Genomic DNA, 21,607 nt, shown 5'->3' on the forward strand with positions numbered 1-21,607 from the left:
TCACAACAGGTGTGGCTCACCTGGCTCTCTGGCTGGGTGGGGTTACCGCTGAGTAACTGGAACAGCTGACAAGAACCAAACACAGATAAACTGCTCAGCAAAACTGAATGTGTTTTGGTTACATCTAGCTATAACACATTTCCTGAACAATTTGACATGTGCTGAACTGAACTTAAAACACATTTTTTATCTAACAAAAGGGAAATGTAAATGACAATGCCCACTTGCTAGTTATAAACTTGGTAGCTCAAATGAATACATTGTTTATTTGCATATATATACCAAGCATGCCTTTTGAACTTTTTTGTTCACATCCACTTTAAACTGGCCTTTGGTCTTTCTCTAAGCCTCCTTTGTCAGAAACAAACCCAGCCACATGATTGGCTGCCTATGCCTTTCTTAAGCTCCTGCACCAGCTGTAGGAGGTAATCCTCATTAATGGGATAGGACAACGGCCAGAGTCACTGTTCAGCTCTGCGCCCTTCCCTGACTCGCTGTCTGTTGCCATGCGTCTCTTTCGTCGCTCAGGCGATCGTCAGGGGAGACACCGTGCAGAGCCAGCAGGCCCCCGAGCGGACCGTCATCCGGTTCGCCCCCCCCCCACAGGAAGAGGGGTCGTCGGATCAGGAAGTCCTGGAAAGGTACGGGGGGAGGCATGGATTGCATCTACTGTTGATGCATGCAGTCAATAGAATTGTTTTTCAAGTTGTTTATGCTTACCTTTATATTAGATGGTATGAATAATGTTAGACAGGGGAACAGTTTTTGTAAAAAGATAATGAACCCTTTAGTGACGAATGTGTCATACATGATGTACTGTAATAAATACTGTTTACTTTGTGTTAGTGCTTTGCTGTGTTTAACTATTTTTGTCTCTCTTTGGAAAGTATCTATGTTTTGATGGTAAATGATTACTAAGGGGACCGTATGAAGATGGATGCCTTGATTTATAAATTCAAATTATTGTATTTATACACATATAATGAGTAGTGGTTGGCACTTCTCACAGTTGACATGGAATGCAACCACATTCACAAAATCCAGTGACCTCACAACAATTAACCAACATCCTCCTGAGGTTCGGGATGAAAGTTTTAAACATGTTTGCATTTTCCATAACCAAATATTCAAAAGCAAAGAAAAGTCACAATATTGTTTTCTTACTTGTGACAGTTATGCATCTATAACTTATCAAACCAACGAGAATGACACAGCTGTTCCTGAGGTGGTTCACATTTGTGACATCATTAGGAAAGGCCAACCGGACAAAATCAATATATATTCTAACCTTCTTGAACAATCTTTGGTCTCTCAGATACCAAACATCACGGTGGGCCTTCCAGTCTCAGCTGCAGAGGAACAGGCAGTGTCTGGAGGCAGACTTTCTCCCAGAGACCGTCACCGTTCCTGTGTTGCGAGGGCTCATCAGAGAGCTGCAGGTTGGTCTCCACGCCCTCTCCCTCCTGCCAAACCTGTCCAGTAACGTCAGCATTGTCATCGAAACAAGAGTAGTATTAGTATCCACTTACCCTTGCAGAGTCTCCTGTTCCTCATACCTCATACCAACTTGTCACAAAACGTAATACAGTGGCAGTTCCTGGGAGTAACTTTTTTGCTATATATTTGTGGGTATATTGGTGGTTAATTTACAATTTAATGTAAAGTGTTCCCCAAAATACCTACTTGTCCTAATGCATAAAAAACAAAATGAAGTTGACTTGGGTGTAAACTTGGGTGTCGACGTCCACCAGGTTATTTAGATCACTTTATCTCTCACAAAGATGACCTTTAATCACCAAGCAAGTTGAGATACTGACAGTTAGACAACAACAGTCTTCAAAAGGACATGGCTTAGAAGGAACCAATATCAAGTAAGCATAGCACATAGATCATAACTGAGTTGTTTTGGCATGTCTCACATACTTTTTTGCTCTGCAATACGACTGTAAACATTGTGTTTGACCAAGTGACGGTTCTTTTATAAAAAGGACATGTTATACCTTTACGCCTGCACAGATGTACTTCAGTTGAACCTGTGACTGCAACCGCGAAGCTCCAAATGTGAACCGTGTGTGTGTGTCTTTGTGGCAGGCTCTCAAACAGGACACCGAGGGGCTGTGGTTTGAGTTTGAGCTCCAGCACTCGCAGCACACCCAGTTCTTCCAGTCCTGCCGGGGCCTGGAGGAGGAGGGGGACGCGGAGCGCGACAAGCCGCCGCTCACTCAGCAGTGGAGGGGCCAGCAGATCTGTCTGCAGACCAGGTGCGTTGCCTTTTCAGTTCCAAATGTACTTTGAGTTGGAGGAAGGGATGATTTCCGTCGGTGGATTGACCGGTGGTAGTGGTGTTGACTCTCAGTCTGTTTAGGACATTTGTGTCGTGTTTCTACGTTCCCTTTTTAGGCTGCATGTCCAAGCATCATTTTCTTTGTGTCGGTATGCGCTACACTGAAATATACAGCCAACAAATGTTGACCCGTCACACTATTTACAGTACCGCAAAAAGTGCTTGTGTTAAAGAGCTAATGTATTATAGTGTAACAATGTGTACTGTAGACCTATGCTCTTGAAACACACAACCACCATTTTTAGCCTAACGGAACGACAGTAGGCAGTTTGTGGATGTGATACTGTATGGAATGATGATGGTTTATGCGTGTGCATCACTCAGAATGGCCTCTCTGGACACCACGGTGGACCTAATGGAATCGGCAGACTCGCAGATAACTCTGATCTCAGATGAGCTGGATCGTATCACCAGCAAGCCTGTGGACATCTGCGGCTTCAGCGTCACTGATCCCAGGACTGTGGCTGACATTGAGGTGTGCGACTAAGGGTAACATTTTGAATGTTGCCACATAGGGCAGCGTAACCGTGGAGTAGGGCATGCTGCTTGCCAGCGATGTTGGAATACCAAATGCTTCTGTGGTGTCATGTGGGAAAACTGCACCACACCCCTGTTATCTTTATCACACACCTTAAAGCGGGTGCATAAAACAATGGCACACACAAACAAGCGCACACACTCACTTACCCAGCACACAAAGTTTCCCAAACGTGTTTTGTTGTTGCAAGTGTTCAGTTTCGAAAGTGAATGAACTATCCCTTGTTACTTTCCTCAGGAGATCGATCAGAGGATCCAGTCGGCGCTTCGTAGCGTTTCAGGCCAAAGTTCTGTGGAGGAAGGGGAGGGGCCCAATCCCACCACCCCGCCGCCCCTGTGCCATGCCCTGCGCAACTGTGGCCACCGTCTCAACCAGCTCAGGCAGCGGCTGAAGAGGGTGCAGTCGGCAGCGGGGGCGCTCGAGCGCCTCCTCGCCCCGCTACACGAGGCCGATTCTGGGATCTCCTCGCTGCGAGCTCCCCTAGACTCCCAGGAGCAGGGTGAGGTCCAGGAGGCCCGCGCCAGGCTGGCGTCGGTCCAAAAAGCGGTGCTGAAAGCGGGGCACGAGTCCCGGGGTGTGGACAGCCTGCTGAAGGCGGCGGGGATGACGCTAACCAAAGACGGCGTCGTGGTCACATGCCAGGAGGTGGCGGCGTCGGTGTTGCAGAGACTGGAGGAGGAGGAGGACGGCGACACGTGGGCAAGTGAGCAGGGACGGGGAACAGACGGAGGGTCGGTTGTCCAAAAAGATGGAGGACATAAACCAAAAGAGGAGCACGCTAGCCAAAGAAGAAAGGCTCCGGAGCAGGAGGATGAGCCCGAGGCACAGAGGAGGAGGCGGCAGGGAGAGGCGGACGAGTCGATCGCCCCAAGGGGGAAGGAACCGGAAAAGAGGGAGGGGGAGGAGAAGAAGCCTCCGGTCCAGAGGAGAATGGCCCTCATGCGGACGCTGAGGGAGGTACAGGCAGCCGTCGACCAGCAGGGACTGAAGGAGCCCACCCTTCCTGCTGTCCAACACAGGTATGTGTCCCCAGCCCACCTCATCCCCCTGCCACCCTTCAAACACACACACACCGCAAACTCCCCCCCCTCTTCTCCTCCTGTCCGCAGGATGCGCGCGCTGACAGACCTGGAACGTCGCCTGGACACGCAGCGCTCCGAGCTGCGGGGACTCCGGGCCGCGTACGCCGACTCGACGCACCCGGGAGCTGCCATGGAGGAGCTGGAGAGCTTGTGGGGAGAGACGCATCAAGCCGTCGCCGACAGGTAACGAGAGCGGAGCGGAGGATAAGCCGTGGATTTACCGTGTGAGATGTTGCACACCGAGTTACATTCGCACTTCTTTGTTCGCTTCAAACACGTTGTGCAGGAGAAGGTTTTGGGGTATTTGGCTGCACGTTTGCATGTTTGTGTGCGACCGTCCACGTTTTTGTGTGTGTGTGGGACACATCTGTGCGCAGGCACGCGTTTGCTTATATCCGATCTTGATTCTTGTTTACTCTGCACAGACTGGACGAGTGCCGGTGCCTCACAGAGCTGCTGAAGAGCTTCCAGAGCGTCCGTGGTGTCGTGAGCGGCGCTCTGCAGCGTGCCGAGCGCACCATCGGCCAGCAGGCCTCCTACCTGGGGAAAGACAACCTGCAGAGGCTCCTCACTAAGGTAGGCGTCACCGTTTTTACTGATTCATCTACAGCTGTGTCGGTTTTTATTTACATAGAGAGCGAAAGGGAGTCGTCATACATCAAGCAGATGAGGTGTGGTGAATCCACAGTCTGACCATAAACATATTCTGTGAAGTGTGTTTTGAATGTGCACCTGTTGACCACTATGTCAGGGCTCAACGTTAACTTTTTTTGCCACTGTGGGTTTGAAAGTTACTGGCCCCAAGACCATTTTTACTGGCCCCCCCCTCCAAAAGTTGTAATTTATCATTGTTACAACAAAACCAAAGACTTATAAGTTATGTTATTCTGTTAACATATTTGACCATTTGTTAAACACATCCTGGATATAAAAAAATAAAAAAAAATAAAAAAAATTGTGATAAAGATTTTTAAGGTAATAGTCAGCAAAACAATTGACTTTTAACCTCAAACATGACGTGCTCTCTCCCCTGCTGACAGCCATCTCTGCACAACTCTGTCTGGCTGAAACTGTGAAACCTCTGGTCCCTCAAAGCTAATATATAAAAGCTTCCATAGCATTTCATCAGTATGATACTGAGTACCCAAGTCGACACCATTCTTCTGCTGCAGTTCAATAGCCCAGAGGAACGAGGCGAACGACTGGCCCGTCTTAATTACGTGATATGCCGTTGTTATAAGTCTCTTATATGTCTTGCAATAACACAATGGGCATCTGCATTTAAATTCCTGACCAGCATGGTCAACGGCCTGGAAGATGGATTGTCCACCACCCGTTTAGCTGTCATGCAAACCAGGTGCTGTCTGCTATTAGCATGGCTGGTCAGGGATTGTTTTCGAAAATTGTCAGTGCCTGTGTAAAAAGATCCACTTTTGTCTGCTTTAGACGGGAACATACGACAGACGACACAGTGCATCTTAGTTACATTAATAAGTCGCTTCCGTTTGAGCTCGTAGCTCTCCTTTGCTGCCATTTCACTTCAGTGTCTCGCGCCAGTTGTAAAAAAAAAAATTTAGATTAGAGAATTACGATTTGACAACCACTAGTCACTCACTACTCAACTTTTGATTGGCCAACGTTGTGCCCCACGAGCTGCAAAGTTATTTATGCCTTTAGCAGATAGCAAAACATGCAGGATGTCAAGTTTTACAATGCAATTTTTTCCTCCAATCAATGCTTTGCAGTGGCCCGATCGGGACAGTAAGTTGCTAGTTTAACTGTCTCGACGTTACTTTTTACTGACCACGGGCCATCGTTATTGTCGAGCCCTGTATGTGTTCAGTGACTTGAGAGCAGTATCTGTAGGGTAAACATGCCTAATTGAATCTGAACATTAATTATCAAATCCCAGATCGATGAATGAGAATTCTAATTGTCAATGGAATTGTGCCACGATTTTATGATACATTTTTCCCAAACCTAGATGGCAGCACATACTTATTTTTGTTATTTTTAAGTCTTTCTTTCTCAATGAAAATGTACCTGCAATTGTTACTGCTTTGTTTTGTTTTTAACACGCTTGTATGTGCTTGTACCTTGTTGATGTTCCATGTTTAGGATTTATGTTTCATGCGTGTATTCAGGTGGATGCAGCTAAGGAGGAGCTGTGCGGACTTGGAGACGGGGTGGAGGAGATCCGGAGTGTCTGCAGACAGCTGCAGGCTCAGCTGCGGAAGGTCCCGGACTGTGCCGACGCCGCCTTCGAGAGTGAAGCAGACACGCTCATGGACCGCTGGCTGGATGTGAGTTCACCCCGGCCTCAACTTTCAAGAAAACCTCCAGCCTCTCTACTTCCAGACCCTCTACCTGTAGAGCCACACCCTCCAGACTCTCTACTCCCTTTCAATCCCCACGATCTTCTACCCTCTTTGACCTGACCTTCTGCCTCCAGACTCTCTAGCCCTGACCTTCTACCCCTGCCCTTCTACCTCTAACCTTCTATCCCCTGAGATTATTCCTCCAGACCCTCTACCCCATTCCCCAGACCTCACTTGAGTCAAATTTCTTCCAATTTATTTAAGGTCACAAAGGAATAGAATTGTGCACATGGGATGCGATTAATTATTCATCTTTAATTAATACCAATTTTAACACAAGCAGCCTACTGCACATGAACTGATTTGCTTGCAGGTGACTGAGAGAACGGACTCCCACCTCGACAGCCTGCGCGTGGGGTTGGCTCTCTGGGAGGGCCTGGTCCAGCTGGGTGGAGAAGTGGAGAGCTGGACCAATAACAAGATGGCGGCCTTTGCTCAGTCACACCCCTTCCAGAGTGACAAGGAGGTCGCAGCCATGCAGGTACAGCCCCCTGGCCACACTTAGCGTTGTCGTGTGAATTCTTACGAAAGTACGCGGTCACTTGATTTAAGATCTCGGAAAATACCTAGTCATGGTATTGTACGTTGAGGCCAAAGAGACATATTCTAGTTTATTTGTGACTACTTTAATATATCCTTATGATGCTTTCAGGAGGAGCTCCAGGCCCAGGAGGAGAGCTTGGAGCGCTTTCACCGCCGGGTGTCTGAGATCCAGGTTCTGTTGCAGAGCGAGGAGCCTCCTCTGGAACTACAGGTTGGTGGTGTGGCGTGATGCACCCTATTTTACATGACAGACCGTACCTTTACCGCAAATAAAGCGAGACGGGCGCCCTGCCAACTGTTTCCTCGGCCTTCTCGTCCAGGTCATCGAAACCCAAACGAGGAAGAAGATGGAGCAGGTGAAGGAGTTCTTCTCGGAAACCCTGGACATTTACAGACAGCTGGTGGCCGCTAAGGGGCTGGTGTCTGCCAAGATGGCCGAATGTCAGTCTTCTGTCCAGACGATCCAGGAGTCCCTTGACAAACTCAGTGCCTCGGATGCCTCCGAGTTGTATGCACAGATCCAGGTAGGGGTTAGGAGACCTTAAACTAAGGCTAGAACTAGAGTATCTTGATGAAGAAAGTGTTTTGTCCGTCTCTTCATAAACGGAGTGACTAAGTTCAGTTGAGTTCTGGATTTTAATAAGTATTATCAATCTGCAGATTGGGAGAGAAAATCAGACCTCTGACAATAAATGACCACACAACACCAGGCTTAGGTCTCAATCATGTCTCTCTCCGCTCCGAAAGCCGAAGGACCATCTTTAATAGGGCACAAGAATGTAAACATAGATTGTGACAGTCAGGCAGGAATGACGTTTCAACAGTCTCAGAGATAAAGATTCACTGCTCCCAACACATGACAACTCTCACACTAGAGAGTTCATAGTTGGAGCTCTCCTTGTAGTCATGACAAGGACCGTTTAGCCAGTACTTTCTCCTGACCTCGAACATCTATTAACCTGACACATAGACACAATATACTGTTATTAATAGCAAGCTTACATGATAAACGTACTAACTAGTATCCAATGACTAGTTCTATTGATTAGTGATTAGTGTAAGCACACAGGAAATCCCAATTTCTTCCACAATCTCCATCACATATTCATCCTGGTGTTTCATCACCATATTTCACGAAATCTTTTCCCATCTGATGACGAATGTTCACTACAAACTCAAATGCAAGTTTCACTATTTGCATATGTTAGAAAGGGGAGAATAGCAAGGTAGTAAATGATCTCTCTGAACAAAGTGGGGGTAAGTCCTACCCGCGTTATATGACGTTCTTCTCCATGCAGGAGCTGTCTGCCCAGCTGCAGACGCAGGCGCAGCAGGCAGACGGCTTCATGGAGGAGCTGCAGCTCATGGCCTCCGTCACCAGCCCAGAGAGCCTGCAGGACCTGGCTGCACGCTGCATGCAGCTGCAGGAGAGCGTCGGCGCGGCGCGCCGCCTCGTAGCCGCCAAGTGCGAGCAGGCAGAGGAGGACATGGAGAGGCTGGGGAGGTACGGACACTCGCAGGCTCAACCTCGGGCTGAACCGCTCTGGTTTGGGGGAAAGGGGATTTCCAACCCACGCAAAGTGCTAGTTTATTGGTTTTTTATTTCGTTAGTTGTCACCGCTCACAATGGGTGCTGTTCACTTGGACTTTACTCAGGATGCAGTTTAGACTTTATGGTACTGTCATATATATCATACTCGTTATTCAGTTTCATTGCATTTTATGAAGGGTAGTGGATCTGGTTTATCCTGTTGCTGTGTCATACTGTATGTGGAATACACTCCCTAATCCCCCCTGAATAGCTCTTGCAGTTCGTAAATCCTTGTCTCACAAAGAGCCAGGAGCTGTAACTGTATATGTTTTATCAGGAATGTTAATGTGTATGTGTGGTAGTCTGCAGAAGGAGTGTGAGCGTCTGGAAACATGGTTAAAGGCAGCAGAGTTGAACGCAGAGAGAGCCAAGGATGTTACCAGCCTGCAACAGGAAGTTCTTCAAAACAGGTCAACTAGTTATTTTGCCTAACTTTACGACGTCATGACCACCTCCAAGTTCAATAAAAATGCAGTCCACGTTGACGAATTTGCATTGACAAGACTCACTTCCCTTGCAGCAAGCAAACAGAGGCCCTTGGTGAACTGATTAAATACTTACATGGGAGCACGCTCAAGGAGTCCTCCATACTACAGCACAGTGGCAGGCTGCTGGAGCACTTCCACAGTCTCCAAACCAACACACTGCTGTCCGAGGAGGACCAGCGACCTCTAGCTTCTGAGACCCGGGCCTTCCAGACCCTGGCTGAAAACACTGAGGCCTGGGTTACAGCTGTGCAACAACAAGCTGACTCTGTCGTCACGGATGGTTCTGGCAGCCAAGGCCAGGCAGAGCAGAGAGTACTTGCTATCCAGGTATGGGAGTCTTTCCTGGGGATTGTTCTAAACTCTACCAAGTGAATAGTCCTTTTTGTGGAGATGGATTTAGGGACCTAGTAAGGGTTGAAGCAGTCTTCATAATGTCTGCTTTAAAGTTGATTGTCAATATATATCAGCTTTGTATGTTTAAAAAAACAACATAATTAATGTCTATAATGACTTAATATGGTCATAAACATATCCCTTTTCCACTGTTGGGCAGGCTATCCTGAATGTGACGACTGAAGGAGAGTCTCGTATGGAGGACCTCAGGGTTACTGGACACAAGCTGCTTGAAAGACATGGCGTTAGTGAGGACCAGAAACTGGAACTACTGCAGACCATACGCAGCATCGAGGAGCTGTGGAGGTCCATGCAGCAGCCAGCAGAGCAACATCACAGGTAAATGACTACACGGGACCAGATGTGGACTTCACTGTAATGCTCCAGCTAGAAGAAATATATTGACTTTGTCTGAAACTATTGGGGCGAGGGAACTGAGCTTTTCGTCCTCAAATGCTGAATCCGTTTTGTATGCGTTGAAACGGTCATTCACAATTGCAAGGCAAATGAATATCGAAACAGACAACTTTCTTTCGTAAGAGAAGGTGATGGTTACTGTCATTTTATTTTCTTTCAAGGCAGACATCTAGTTCATGGGTTTAAATGAAGTGTTCTAAGAAAAAATCATGTACGAATGAGGAGAAATTAACGCTAAGGAACTCTTCCATCCTCGAAGCTTGTTGCTGGAAGCAGTTGTTCTCTCATTATCTTTCCACTCAGGGCAGGGATGGATGAGCTCACCTGGTCATTTCGAAGGCCCATGTGATTCCTTCCATCAAGCATAGAATGTAATCTACCTGAGTTTGCGAGGCAAGGCAAATGGGATGGTACACCCTCACCTGAACAGAGAATGGACAACGTAGGATTGTTAGGCTTTTCTCTCTTCAAACTCCTGCTTCTATCAGCCTCATTCTCCTTTTGTCCCACATAACTATCCAGTTGTGAGATGTCCTCATTTGAAGAAGGGAACCTGGTGGTCTGAGGGGGGAAGAATATTATGCTGGTTCGACGGGTCACAGTGCAGTCTCTCTGAGACGGTTCCAATTCATCGTCATTCTGGCAACTGCGTTTTCTGGAACTTTTCCTAGCCTGAACAAGCAGGGAATCGTCGTTGTCTGGAGGTAAGGAAACGTGGAGCCCTTGTTGTCAGGACTCACTCTGACCAAGAGTGCCTACATTTTTGGATGATGCCATGGTGGTATAATGTCCTTTTGCACCTAGAAATGTGCTAGTCATTGCATTTCCCTGGGGGCTGTGGGTTAGACCAACATAATGGAAATCCGACTCCTCCTTCTGTGCATTGGACCCATCTGAACTGGCTTCATGCAGATCTCCATTGTTTGTTTGTTTGTTTTGGTGGTCTGGTTTCCCCTGCAGTACTCGCTGAGGAGACTGTCCACATCTTTGCTTATCCTGCTCATACTGAATATTCCTCTCCAGCTCCTCCCCACGTTTGGCACCTGTTTCCGTTTGTTTTGGTGGCTCATTGGAAATGTCAAATATATGTCAGCTCTCTGGTGACGGCTCAGTGGGTTTTGATGGAGTAGGCATGTTTGACTCGATATCACTACGCTGCACATCTGTGTATCCAGAATGCTTCTTCACCCTCAGGCTAGGTGGTAGTGGCATCTTGAATACATCCTGAGGCTTTTTACTTGAATCAGTCTGTTGCTTGGGGTGAGTAGAGATTTCAGCAATGTCCCTGTTGAGGAGGTTGGAGTCAGTACTTAGATTGGGATTGGGATACTTCTTCCTTTTTTGTTCAGTAGGCAACTTAATCATGCCTCGGGCCCCTGGAGACAAGTCAGTCTCTTTTCTGGACTCTGTAATCATTTCAAATACGCTCCATGAGTTTTGAGATCGCCCTGTCGTTTGGAGGGATTCCAGAGCCACATCAATTCTTTTGGGTTCGGCACACCCCGAGCTCGCATCTGTCCTTTCCATTGGTTTCCAAGAGAGTTCGTCACCATTTTCAATGTATCTTGAAGACAGTTCAGGTCTTTGATTATGGGGCTGAGGGACTTTGAAAGTCCAGTTAGCCTGTGTGGTAGACGCACCATGTTTGTCCAGATGAACCTCCAGCTCGAGCGCTAGTCCAGAGTCCAGATTCTGTTTGAATTGTTTTCCCTTCTTGGGACTCTCCTCATATGACGGGTTAAGAGCTTCAGCCTGGGGCTGAAAAAGAAACTCAAACTTTGAAGAACTACAGTCGAATTCTTCAGAGCAATCTATGTAGACCGAAGCAGGGAATATAAATTCATGTTTCTTATGATCCTCCAGTTCTTTTACATTTGTGGAGTCACTTATGTCCAGCTCTGGGGATGGAAGGGGAGAGTGACTGTCTTCCCTCAGGTAATCCATCCATGAGTCAATATTGGGGATGTTCTCGTGCTTCTCACCATCCAGAAACAGAAAAGGAAAGCGCATGCGCATTCTGGACAGGCTTTCAGCAGGATTTAGAACAGTGGGGGTGGCAGACCTTGAGGTTTCCTTTCTAGATGTATTACGTGTAGATCTCTCTTGTGATTGGTCGGGTGAAGCATCATTGCCTAGCTGCTGGGAATATCCAACGTCCTGATTGCAGCTGACACCAGCATTATTGCAATGACCACAAACAGAAGCAGAATGTTGTTTCCTTGGTTGAGTGTCCTGGGCCCTCTCTAACTCTGGACTGCATACTGTCAACAAAGAAAAATAATAATTGGTGAAGTTTAAATAAATTGGTAAAGTTATAATGAATTACTTGAGCAAATGAGTTAACACATGAATTACATGTTTCTAGAAGGGATTTTGTCTGTAGTAACATTTGTCTGTTTAACACACCCCTCCCTTCATTCCCAATGCAATACATATACACAACTCATGCTACTGACACATCACACACACTCTGCCTTCAATCAAAAGAACATTTTCTAACATGGCAACATATTAGACAATAAAGCTTTTTGAATCTTTGAATATTTGAACAAACAAAAAGCAGTAAAAAGCTCATTTTATAGCTCATATTATATTGCAATTTGTTCAATGTTAATTCAGTAAATGACATATTTAGCAATTGCACATGGCACAATACAGTTTTGATAACAGTCTAATCTCATTGCTATCAATGTTAAGACAACAATTTATCAAAACAAAAAAAACAAAATCCTATAATTTAGTATCAGGCAGTACAATTTGATGGCTATATGGTACATACCTGGGCAATCTACCCAGTGCAAAAGGATAACAGGATCCATTTAGGGGAAAAATTGATTTTTGCTCAGTTGAGATCCATTTTGTTTTGGGTGATAAAGAATTTAAATGTTACCAAGCAGATAGGTTTAGTCACTGTTACATCCCTCCACACAATATGAATAACAGCTCTGTGACATCACTCAATGTACTCAGTTCTAAAGTAACCAAATTCTAAATTGTAGTCTGTTCTAGTCTGATTTTACATGATGTTAATATAGTTGCAAGACAAGTTATGAAAATATTGTTTACTAGGTATGCATGGGATATCTGCCATACAATAAAAGCATTACTTTCCAAAAAGATACCCATCTGACATGGTTGCAAGGTTGCACTATGTATGTTTATTACCTTGTGCTTTATATTCATGAGACTAGTCTTGTCCTTAGCTCTATTCACAGAATGTCCTTTTATTTGCACACATCTGTGACTACAGCAGTCGTTTATTAAACATTACAGCACAAATATTATGGCGGTGAAAAAAGGTTACCTGTAGTGTAAAGAATGTTTCAATTAAATCTCATGATTGTGTGGGATATCATGGTGCTTGTACATTCAGCACTGGGTCCGATGTGCATTCATAACTACCGGTAGATGTCCTAGATTTGCTGAACAAATTCAGTTTGAGTCACTTAGAAGCTTATTACTGCCTACATGTGAATCCAAAACACAACAATAATGTTTTGCTTGTGCCTCAATTATTCAAATTCTATTCAGTTTTCTCATAAAAGCATTTTAAGTGCTCAACCTTAATGTGAAGACAATTTTAATCTGGTACTCTACCTGTTTGAATAGAAGATAGTCACAAGCCGAGAAAACGAATGACACAATATGTCTGTGCCCTGATTGCTAGACATATTAAGTAAGTAAGTAAGACTTTATTTATATAGCACTTTTCATACAAGAATTGCAGCTCAAAGTGCTTTACATAAAATCAACAAAACAATAATACAAGTGTTGATCTAAACTAGCCGCACTCTATCTGCGGTCTCTCGAATCCATCTTAGATCCGAGCTGCCACTTGCAGTTTCTAATACAAAAGACAAGACAAGGTAAACATGAGGAGAGAGGAGGAAAAAAGGCAACACCCAGACAATGCTCCTAGAGGAGTACAGTGTGGGAACAGACAAAAACCTCAGCACATAAGTACAACAACATTTACAAAGACAGGCGAAGGCGTTGGATGGGGGTGGGGGGGTGGTGATATCTGTAGTAGGTGAAAGTTAATGTGTGAGTAGGTCTGGGTTGGCGCCATCGATCTAGGCCACAATCAGTCCGATTCTCCCTATGCAGATTGTGTTGGCCAGGAGACATCCTTGGTCATGACCCAGGCAGAGACCAAACCACAGATGTCGGTGGGGGGGGGAAGGGAGGAGCAAGATAGTCTCGCTTCAGCGCTCTCCAGGGGAGTTGTTTTCCAGCGACGGCCTTGGCCAAGGCCTGTGCTGGTTACGGGGCCGAAAGTGGATAAGATTGGGGTAGTTGTTTTGATCAATTGATTAAATCAAATCCCTGATTAAATCAAATTACACATCATTATATTATGAATATCTCAGGCTTAGTAACATCTCTTTAATAGTCATAACCAGGTAACACGTGGGTGTGCTGTACATGTCTAAAAGGTGGAACCTTTTCATCTCTGTCAGCCTCCTGCGGGCGGAGCCTGACCTCAGCTTCTACCTGGCCCAACGGCAGCGAGCGCGCTCCCGAGTTACGGAGCTCCAGCACCAAACCGACCAGCTCCCTCTGCTCTTCCCCTGGCCTGGAGCCACCCTGCGCAGGCAGACGTCCCTGCGGGCCCAGGAGCTGCTGGATCGGACCAAAGCATTGGGGCCCGACTTCTCCGCCCTGAAGGCCCAAAGGCAGAAGCTGGAGCAGCTGACCAAGGACCCCATCTGGGAGGACTCTTCCTGGGCGTCCCTGGAGGACCGCCAGCCCCAGCTGCTCAGGGAGCTGAGAGTGAGTGTCTAAAGCTGGGTGTCTCTCTGTTGCAGATGCGTACACATATTTGGTAGATGTACATTGCACTAGAAATGAGAGCTTGACGATTGTAAATGAATGCACAAGTGAATGGCTTTTTCCCTCGACCAGTGCCTGTGTGCCATCCTCGAGGAGGGTGTGTGTAGAGAGGAGCGATGTGGCCGGCTGGTTCATGATGGCCATCGCACTCTGGGCTCCCTGCAGGAGAGGAGATCCCATTTGAAAGGGCAGCCTCGACACTTATCTGAGCCGAAGGCCGATCTCGAGGCCCTGGAGGTGAGATGGATCAGAGTGTGCGCAACACTCACTCACCAATCCGCATGCAGTTCTATATTTCATCCACCCCCCCCCCCCCCACACACACACACACACACACACACACTTATCTCTCTCAAATAAACACACGCACAAACATTCTGAACACTCAACACCTGATTCAAATATACAGTATATATACTGTATATATATATGTTTTCAACAAAACATGTTTGCCCCTGCAGGCTGTGCGTCTTGAACTGGGAAGAGCAGAGAAGGACCTTGTGGAGCTGGTGTCTCTTCAGGGCTTCCTGTCGTCCAGCTGCACAGGTGAGGGCCAGGTCTCCCTGTCCCAGCAGGTCCAAGACCTCAATGACCGCACGGAGGCTCTCGGCAGGACCCTGGAGAGCGACATCAGGGAGATCTGGGCTCAGCTGGAGGAGAAGACGTCTCAGTGTGAGCGGCAGCAGTTGGACAACGAGACCTTCAGCCTGCAGGGGGCACTGCAGGGCTTGTCTGAGCGTTTGGCCCGTCAAACGGAAATTTCCGTGGGGGTCTTTGACGTCTCTCAGTTTGAACAGCGCTGGCACAGTCTACAGGTAACCAGGATGTTGATAACTTTCAGTATGAAGACACGAAATGATGTGTTATTAATTACATTGCATAGATACATGGATGTGTTTTAGGTATTATTGTGCCTAAAAGCCAGTGATTGTAGACAAATATAGCAAAGACTTTGCAGAATTACTCATGAAGATAATCTTATTGTCTTAAGGACTGTGAAAAAAAGCTTGATACAGCTTGAAGCAAGAGTTCATGACCTTCAGACAACAGGAGGGTCAAATGTCAAAGACGAGAAACTTTCATCAAATAGGATTTTGGTTGTGGATGCACTAGCCAAAAACTTAGACAGGTATGTATGTATGTATGTATGTACTGGTATCTGCCACTTCTAAACATGCTGTACGTGTCCTTATGTTTGAAACAAACAATTCAGCTATTTTGTCTTTTGTGTTTCTTTTGTTTCTCTGTTCATTGTCTCTTTTCCCCCCAAATATTCTGTCCATCCCCTCTTCTACATTCTTCATCCCGTTCCTCACCCCATTTGTCTCCCTCTCTCTCTCTCTCTCTCTCTCTCTCTCTCTCTCTCTCTCTCTCTCTCTCTCTCTCTCTCTCTCTCTCTCTCTCTCTCTCTCTCTCTCTCTCTCTCTCTCTCTCTATCTCTATCTCTATCTCTATCTCCCTTTCTCTCCCTTTCTCTCTCTCTCTCTCTCTCTCTCTCTCTCTCTCTCTCTCTCTCTCTCTCTCTCTCTCTCTCTCTCTCTCTCTCTCTCTCTTCCCCCTCTCTCTCTCTCTTTACCTCTCCATCACTCTCTCTCCATCTCTCTCTCTCTCTCTCTATCTCTATCTCTATCTCTATCTCCCTTTCTCTCTCTCTTTCTCTCTCTCTCTCTCTCTCTCTCTCTCTCTCTCTCTCTCTCTCTCTCTCTCTCTCTCTCTCTCTCTCTCTCTCTCTTCCCCCTCTCTCTCTCTCTTTACCTCTCCATCACTCTCTCTCCATCTCTCTCTCTCTCTCTGTCACCGTCCTTCTCCAGTCTGAGGTCCAGTGTGTGTGACAAGCAGCAGCAGGCTGCAGCGGACACCGCCCGCCGCGTGAGGGAGACCACCTCCAGGCTGCAGCAGTGGAGCCAGGCGGCCCAGTCCCAACCACCACACTCCACCCAGGTGACAAACCGGAGCGCCCCCTGTCCTCAACCAAGCACACCTATCTGTTTGTCCCTTACAATTCATCTTTCCTCCAATCGTCTGCCCTTCAACCTGTGTCGTCGACCGACCCCCCCCCCCACATGTCTCAGTCAGCCAGCCAGTCTCGTTTGGCTCAAAGTTGCATGTTGAAGGTTATGCCTTTGAATATTCCTTATGCCTGCTATAAGAAACCAGGTTGGTTGATATCTGATCCATATCTCTGTCTACCTATTTCCTGTGTGGTAAGGAAACATTTGTCTTTTTATCAAAATGATAGACGGTTAGATGGAAAACCTCAAACATGACCAAATGATTAGTCAGTACTTCATGTTCATTTCATAAGAGGATGTTACAATAAACATGTAATTGGTTTGTTGCTCCATTTTCCTGGGTTCACTCTGAGTTTACAGAGAAAGTTTTTAAGAGGACCAAAGGCCTTACCATTTAAAAGCTTTACAGGATGCATTATCTCATAGTATTTGTTGCCTGCCTGTCAACAACATTGTAACATGGAACTTGATCAGTTCAGGTCTTCTGGTCTGTTTGCAGTTTAGCGTCACAGCAGGATATTTCTAAAAAGAGCTGTTCTCAAATTGCCTTGTTCTCATCCAGTTCTAGTTTGGAGCCATTAGGAGCACTTTCATTCGTGAGTACTTGGTAATCAACATGCTTTTGGAGACAACAGTTTTTAAAAGAAAATGGGAAAGATCACAACAGTCCTTGTTACCCCAGCAATGCCTGATGCAATGTGTCGTCAAGTCAAACTTTTCCCACAGATTCATTTGACATCGAATGACCGCACTTCAATGAACTTACCTTTTTTTTTATAAAAGTGAAACCGTTTGCTAAAAAAAGGTTTCATCAAAAGGCATCCAAAGAAACTTGATGTTTATCTACTACAGGTCACACTTGATGCAGGACGACAACTCAATCAAGACCTGCAGGGGGCGCTCTCACGGCGGGACTTCCTGCGGAGCTGCCTCGGAAAGAAACGCACCAAGAAACTGGAGAAAAGTGCTTCCGAAACCCTTCGCCACAGCGAAGCTCTGCTTACATCCCTCTCAGAGGCGTCTGGAGGTGGTGACTCTGCAGAAATCCTGTTATGCGACCGTGGAGTTTGTCAACCAGGCCCTTTTAAGACAGACACGGATGAACAATCCACAAGCAACATGCCTGATGTCATCCAGGCTGTTGAGACACAACAAGACATGGATGAACCCCGTAAAGTTGCCACGATCGTTCTGGACACGTGTTTAGATTATGTGGACAATGGTGATGACACTGTAAGTCATTTCACTTCTTTTTCTGAGCAAGGTCATGAGACTCCTGGGTTTGGGGGAACGGATGAGGGGGTGGATGGACGGTCAGAGGCCGCTACACACCTTTACAGTGTGTGCGTTGAACCAGATACACAAGTAGCAGAACAAGGGGATTCGGACACATACACAAAACCGATAAGCGACCTTCGGTCCGAGACCGAACCACAACACCAGAAGGAGACGAAGAAAGTGTTCACCATCGTTTTAGACATAAACCAACCTCAGTCAGAGTTTCAGTGTAGTCACGGTCAACTGTCTTCAGGAGGAAGTGGCTCGCATCAATTTACCTCACAGGACTCCGAGTCGTTTGACGTACAGGGTCACTCCTCAGTCCAGGAGGCCGCAGAGGGTCAAACTGAGAAGCCCACCAGGTCGACCAGGAGGGAGAGGAAATGTACTGAATCACAGGGCATCGAATGGGACGACAAATGGAAGAGTGCTGAGTCAGAGCTCTTGGAACAGCAAATGACTGAATTAAAGTACACAAAACGGAAGGGGCCGAGACCGACAGAAGATCAACCAAAACACTGTCAAATGAAAGATCTAAGTTCCATGTCGTCGTGGGGATCTGCATCCTCGGACATAAAGACAACGCAACAGGAACAGGTAAATCCCTCTCTCTTTCTCTCTGACCCTCTCTCCGGTCTCACTTTCTATTCTTCTCTCTTTCTCTCTCATTCCCCTAGTTTCGGGGCATAATTGTTTTCAAACCTAATTCCATTCCATTCTGTGCCGCCCACTCCCCACTCTTACTTGTCCAGTCTGCACTTGTTTGACATTTAACACAATTTGCCTGTACACACACTGTGTACCATGGAGCCAAGTCTTTCAGAAGTTTAAAAAATACTTTCTCTCACCTCACATTTTTTATCTTTCTTCTGAGGTCCAAGTCATTCAGAAAAATAAGTTATTGTCTTCTCTAAGAGATTTTTTGACATTTTCAGACACTCTTTACAAGACTGAACTTGAACAGTTATCACAGTATAATACGTAGCGGCATAGTTTGACATTTGAAGGTCGTTATTTGCCCCAAGTCAAAATATATGCTGTTTTAAATCCCAATGAGGAATTTACTTCCCCGAGACAAATGGTTCCTTGTCAGCAGAGACTTTCACAACCCTGAAGGGCAGTAAAATCCACACTCCATCAGTGAGCTCTTTCTTTAGAGAAGAAGAAAGGGAGTTATATCAGCACTCGTCACATTTGTGTTCATTCTGGATTGGTTGACAAGAAAGCAACACAATGGTTCTTGGTTGCGGCCCGTCGCATCCAACTAACTTTTAATCTGGTTCCATAACCAGGAGTAGTTTCTTTAAACTACAACAGGAGAGTCGCCAGGTATATATTTTAATCCAGTCTTCAAGACATTCCACTGAGTAAGGTTTTGATCATTTGAGGAGCATTAGTCCACTGATGAAAAAACTGATGTGTCTTTTGTGTGCTAGGTTGCCAACAGTCTGTCCGATATGTTAGAATAGACCATACTGTTAATGCACTATTGCTCATGTTTTTTGCTACTTAATGAGGATGTCATGTCAGATGTCACCTGGAAGATTCAAACTTGACCGTGTCTCCTCAAACCAGTTCCCGCTCTTTTTTCCCCTTTCCGGGAGCTGTGCCTGTCAATAGCAAACATCTGTGACACAGTACATACTACTGTTCCTAAAGAAATATCATAATCCTGTAACAATTTAGATCCAGATGCAGTAATATGCATTATTTAATATGTACTAAGTCTTGTTAACACATGAATGTCAATAAGCATCTTATAAGGGCCTTATCACATATTAACTAACAATTATTACAAGCACCTGGATCTAAATGGATACCGGATTATGACATGTTTAGGAATAGTACACATGTGTTACTCAAGTTAAGATTTCCTCCACGCCTATCTTTACCTACAGTAGACATAACAAGTCATGTCAGTTCAAACACAAATAGGAGTGCAGAATTATGGAACCGGGCCCATATCCCTCAGGGGAAGGCTAGCTTTCTACAGTCACATTCTTGCTATAATTGCTGCACTAACTTGCCAGGACAGGGAAGTGAAACACAGTAGTCTTGGCTGAGACCGCGGGAGAAGCACACGAAGCCTTGTCATTATCGAGTCTAAACAAGAGATAGAAACTGCGATGTGGCACCGCCTTGTTGCTCCTCAGGAGGGGGGCCGAGCTGAGGAGGGCACGCTGGTCCGGGCTCAGCGGTCGTCAGCCCGTGCAGGAACAGCGGAAGCAGGTGGCGGAATAGTGCAGCTGGAGTCCCCTCGCCACGCGTCGGCCATGCGGGGAATCCTCTCTGAGATCCGAGGACTGGTGGAGAGAAGTGACATCACCGAGGTGAGTGTGTTTCATGTGCACGGTCGATGGGACTTTGGAGAGAGCGGGAGATGAGTGTTTGCGGGCCAGGCAACTGAGATATGTTCAGCGGAGAGCTAGTTAGGGCCTGAAGACGTACAGTAGTGCCACGTGATGTAAGTTATTTATTAATAGCTTGGTTAACTTCAAACATGAAAGAGATGAAAGGTTCTCCATCCAACATTTAATCCTCCGATTGAAATGTTTCTGCTAAGTGTAAAACGAATTATGTATTAAGAATACCCAGCCATGGGAGCACTTCAGTGAACTGCTTTGATCATTGACCAGATAAGACTAGATGTTTGAAGTTTCCTAGGCTTGATGAGACTGTATTCCCAAGATAGTAGCCATCCAGGAAGGAGCCATGTGCTTATGGGATTTCCTGCAGGGCACTTGTAGTTTCCGGCACAGTCATCAGTCATCACAGTCATTTAGGAGGCCATCTGTAACTAGATGTAACCGGTCTATCTAAGATTAAAACCACTCATTTGCAATTTGACTGGCCACCGGGCAAAGTGTTCCCGATTTGTAACATCTGGGGCAGTTACAGTATATGTTGAATTTACTGTATGTACAGCACCTCTCACTTTCAACACAATCCTTTTGTTCACTCAGTCCTATTTTGTATCTTTGTTTTGCTTCTGTGTATTTAAGGGAGGCCACCGAATGGAGCCAGCATGGTACCTTGCACCCTCGCCCAGAGAAGCAGAGACCAGGCTTGGCCGGACTGTCCTCAGCGCTCTAGGTTGCCGTTATCAGCCGGCCCAGCTCAACCCTACTGCCATGACCCAGCAACTGAAGGAGGCTGAGGTACCAGATCCCCTAAGGATTTTCTTTTGAAGGATTTACCTACCTCTTTAGCTCATCGAGAGAAAGTAGTGGTAGTACTAGCACTGTGTGTGTCATGTTTAAATGTGGTTAACTATGGGCATCGATAAAAATGTCGTTCGTAAAATAAACAATGAATCATTGCATTTCATGCTTTGAATTCTAATTGCGTTCTGGATCAAAACAAGAAAATGAGCCCCTTATCTGAGGAATGTGTTCCTGATGGGCTTCCTTGCAGAGCTTCAGACGTTCCGTGCTGGAGCAGGTGGCTGTGATGAGCAGTGTGAGCACCGAGGCTCGTGACCCGGAGGACGCACGGAGAACGGAGGGCCAATGCAGCGCTGCCCTTCTGGATGCCGCTGCCACATTGCAGGTCAAAGAGGCTCAACTAGACCTGGTCACACAGTACCACGAGCAGATGGGGGTCGTCGGAGGGCGCCTGAAAGGTCTGGCCTCCGAGCTGGCCGGGCTAACCTTGTGAGTGACCCCCGCAGTGACTTGTCGTGATTCATTTTCGGTTTGAGAAATGAGGTG

At 46.3% G+C, this 21,607-nt stretch overlaps 1 protein-coding gene across 1 annotated transcript in view; it reads left to right on the forward strand.

Moving 5' to 3' along the window:
- Positions 1-21,607, forward strand: part of LOC134025216 (nesprin-2-like) — an 87,722-nt gene that overhangs the window by 18,875 nt on the left and 47,240 nt on the right. Inside the window, 25 exon segments of the mRNA XM_062468114.1 lie at positions 529-641; positions 1,316-1,439; positions 2,092-2,261; positions 2,669-2,819; positions 3,120-3,901; positions 3,992-4,147; positions 4,390-4,540; positions 6,109-6,267; positions 6,656-6,823; positions 6,995-7,096; positions 7,206-7,409; positions 8,184-8,389; positions 8,779-8,886; positions 8,997-9,291; positions 9,518-9,696; positions 14,235-14,547; positions 14,680-14,844; positions 15,069-15,422; positions 15,599-15,613; positions 15,615-15,736; positions 16,419-16,548; positions 17,472-18,494; positions 20,051-20,227; positions 20,900-21,055; positions 21,312-21,550. Coding sequence (XP_062324098.1) covers positions 529-641; positions 1,316-1,439; positions 2,092-2,261; positions 2,669-2,819; positions 3,120-3,901; positions 3,992-4,147; positions 4,390-4,540; positions 6,109-6,267; positions 6,656-6,823; positions 6,995-7,096; positions 7,206-7,409; positions 8,184-8,389; positions 8,779-8,886; positions 8,997-9,291; positions 9,518-9,696; positions 14,235-14,547; positions 14,680-14,844; positions 15,069-15,422; positions 15,599-15,613; positions 15,615-15,736; positions 16,419-16,548; positions 17,472-18,494; positions 20,051-20,227; positions 20,900-21,055; positions 21,312-21,550 — 5,762 coding nt within the window.

The sequence above is a fragment of the Osmerus eperlanus genome, chromosome 8, assembly GCF_963692335.1.
Source record: "Osmerus eperlanus chromosome 8, fOsmEpe2.1, whole genome shotgun sequence".
Classification (NCBI taxonomy): domain Eukaryota; kingdom Metazoa; phylum Chordata; class Actinopteri; order Osmeriformes; family Osmeridae; genus Osmerus; species Osmerus eperlanus.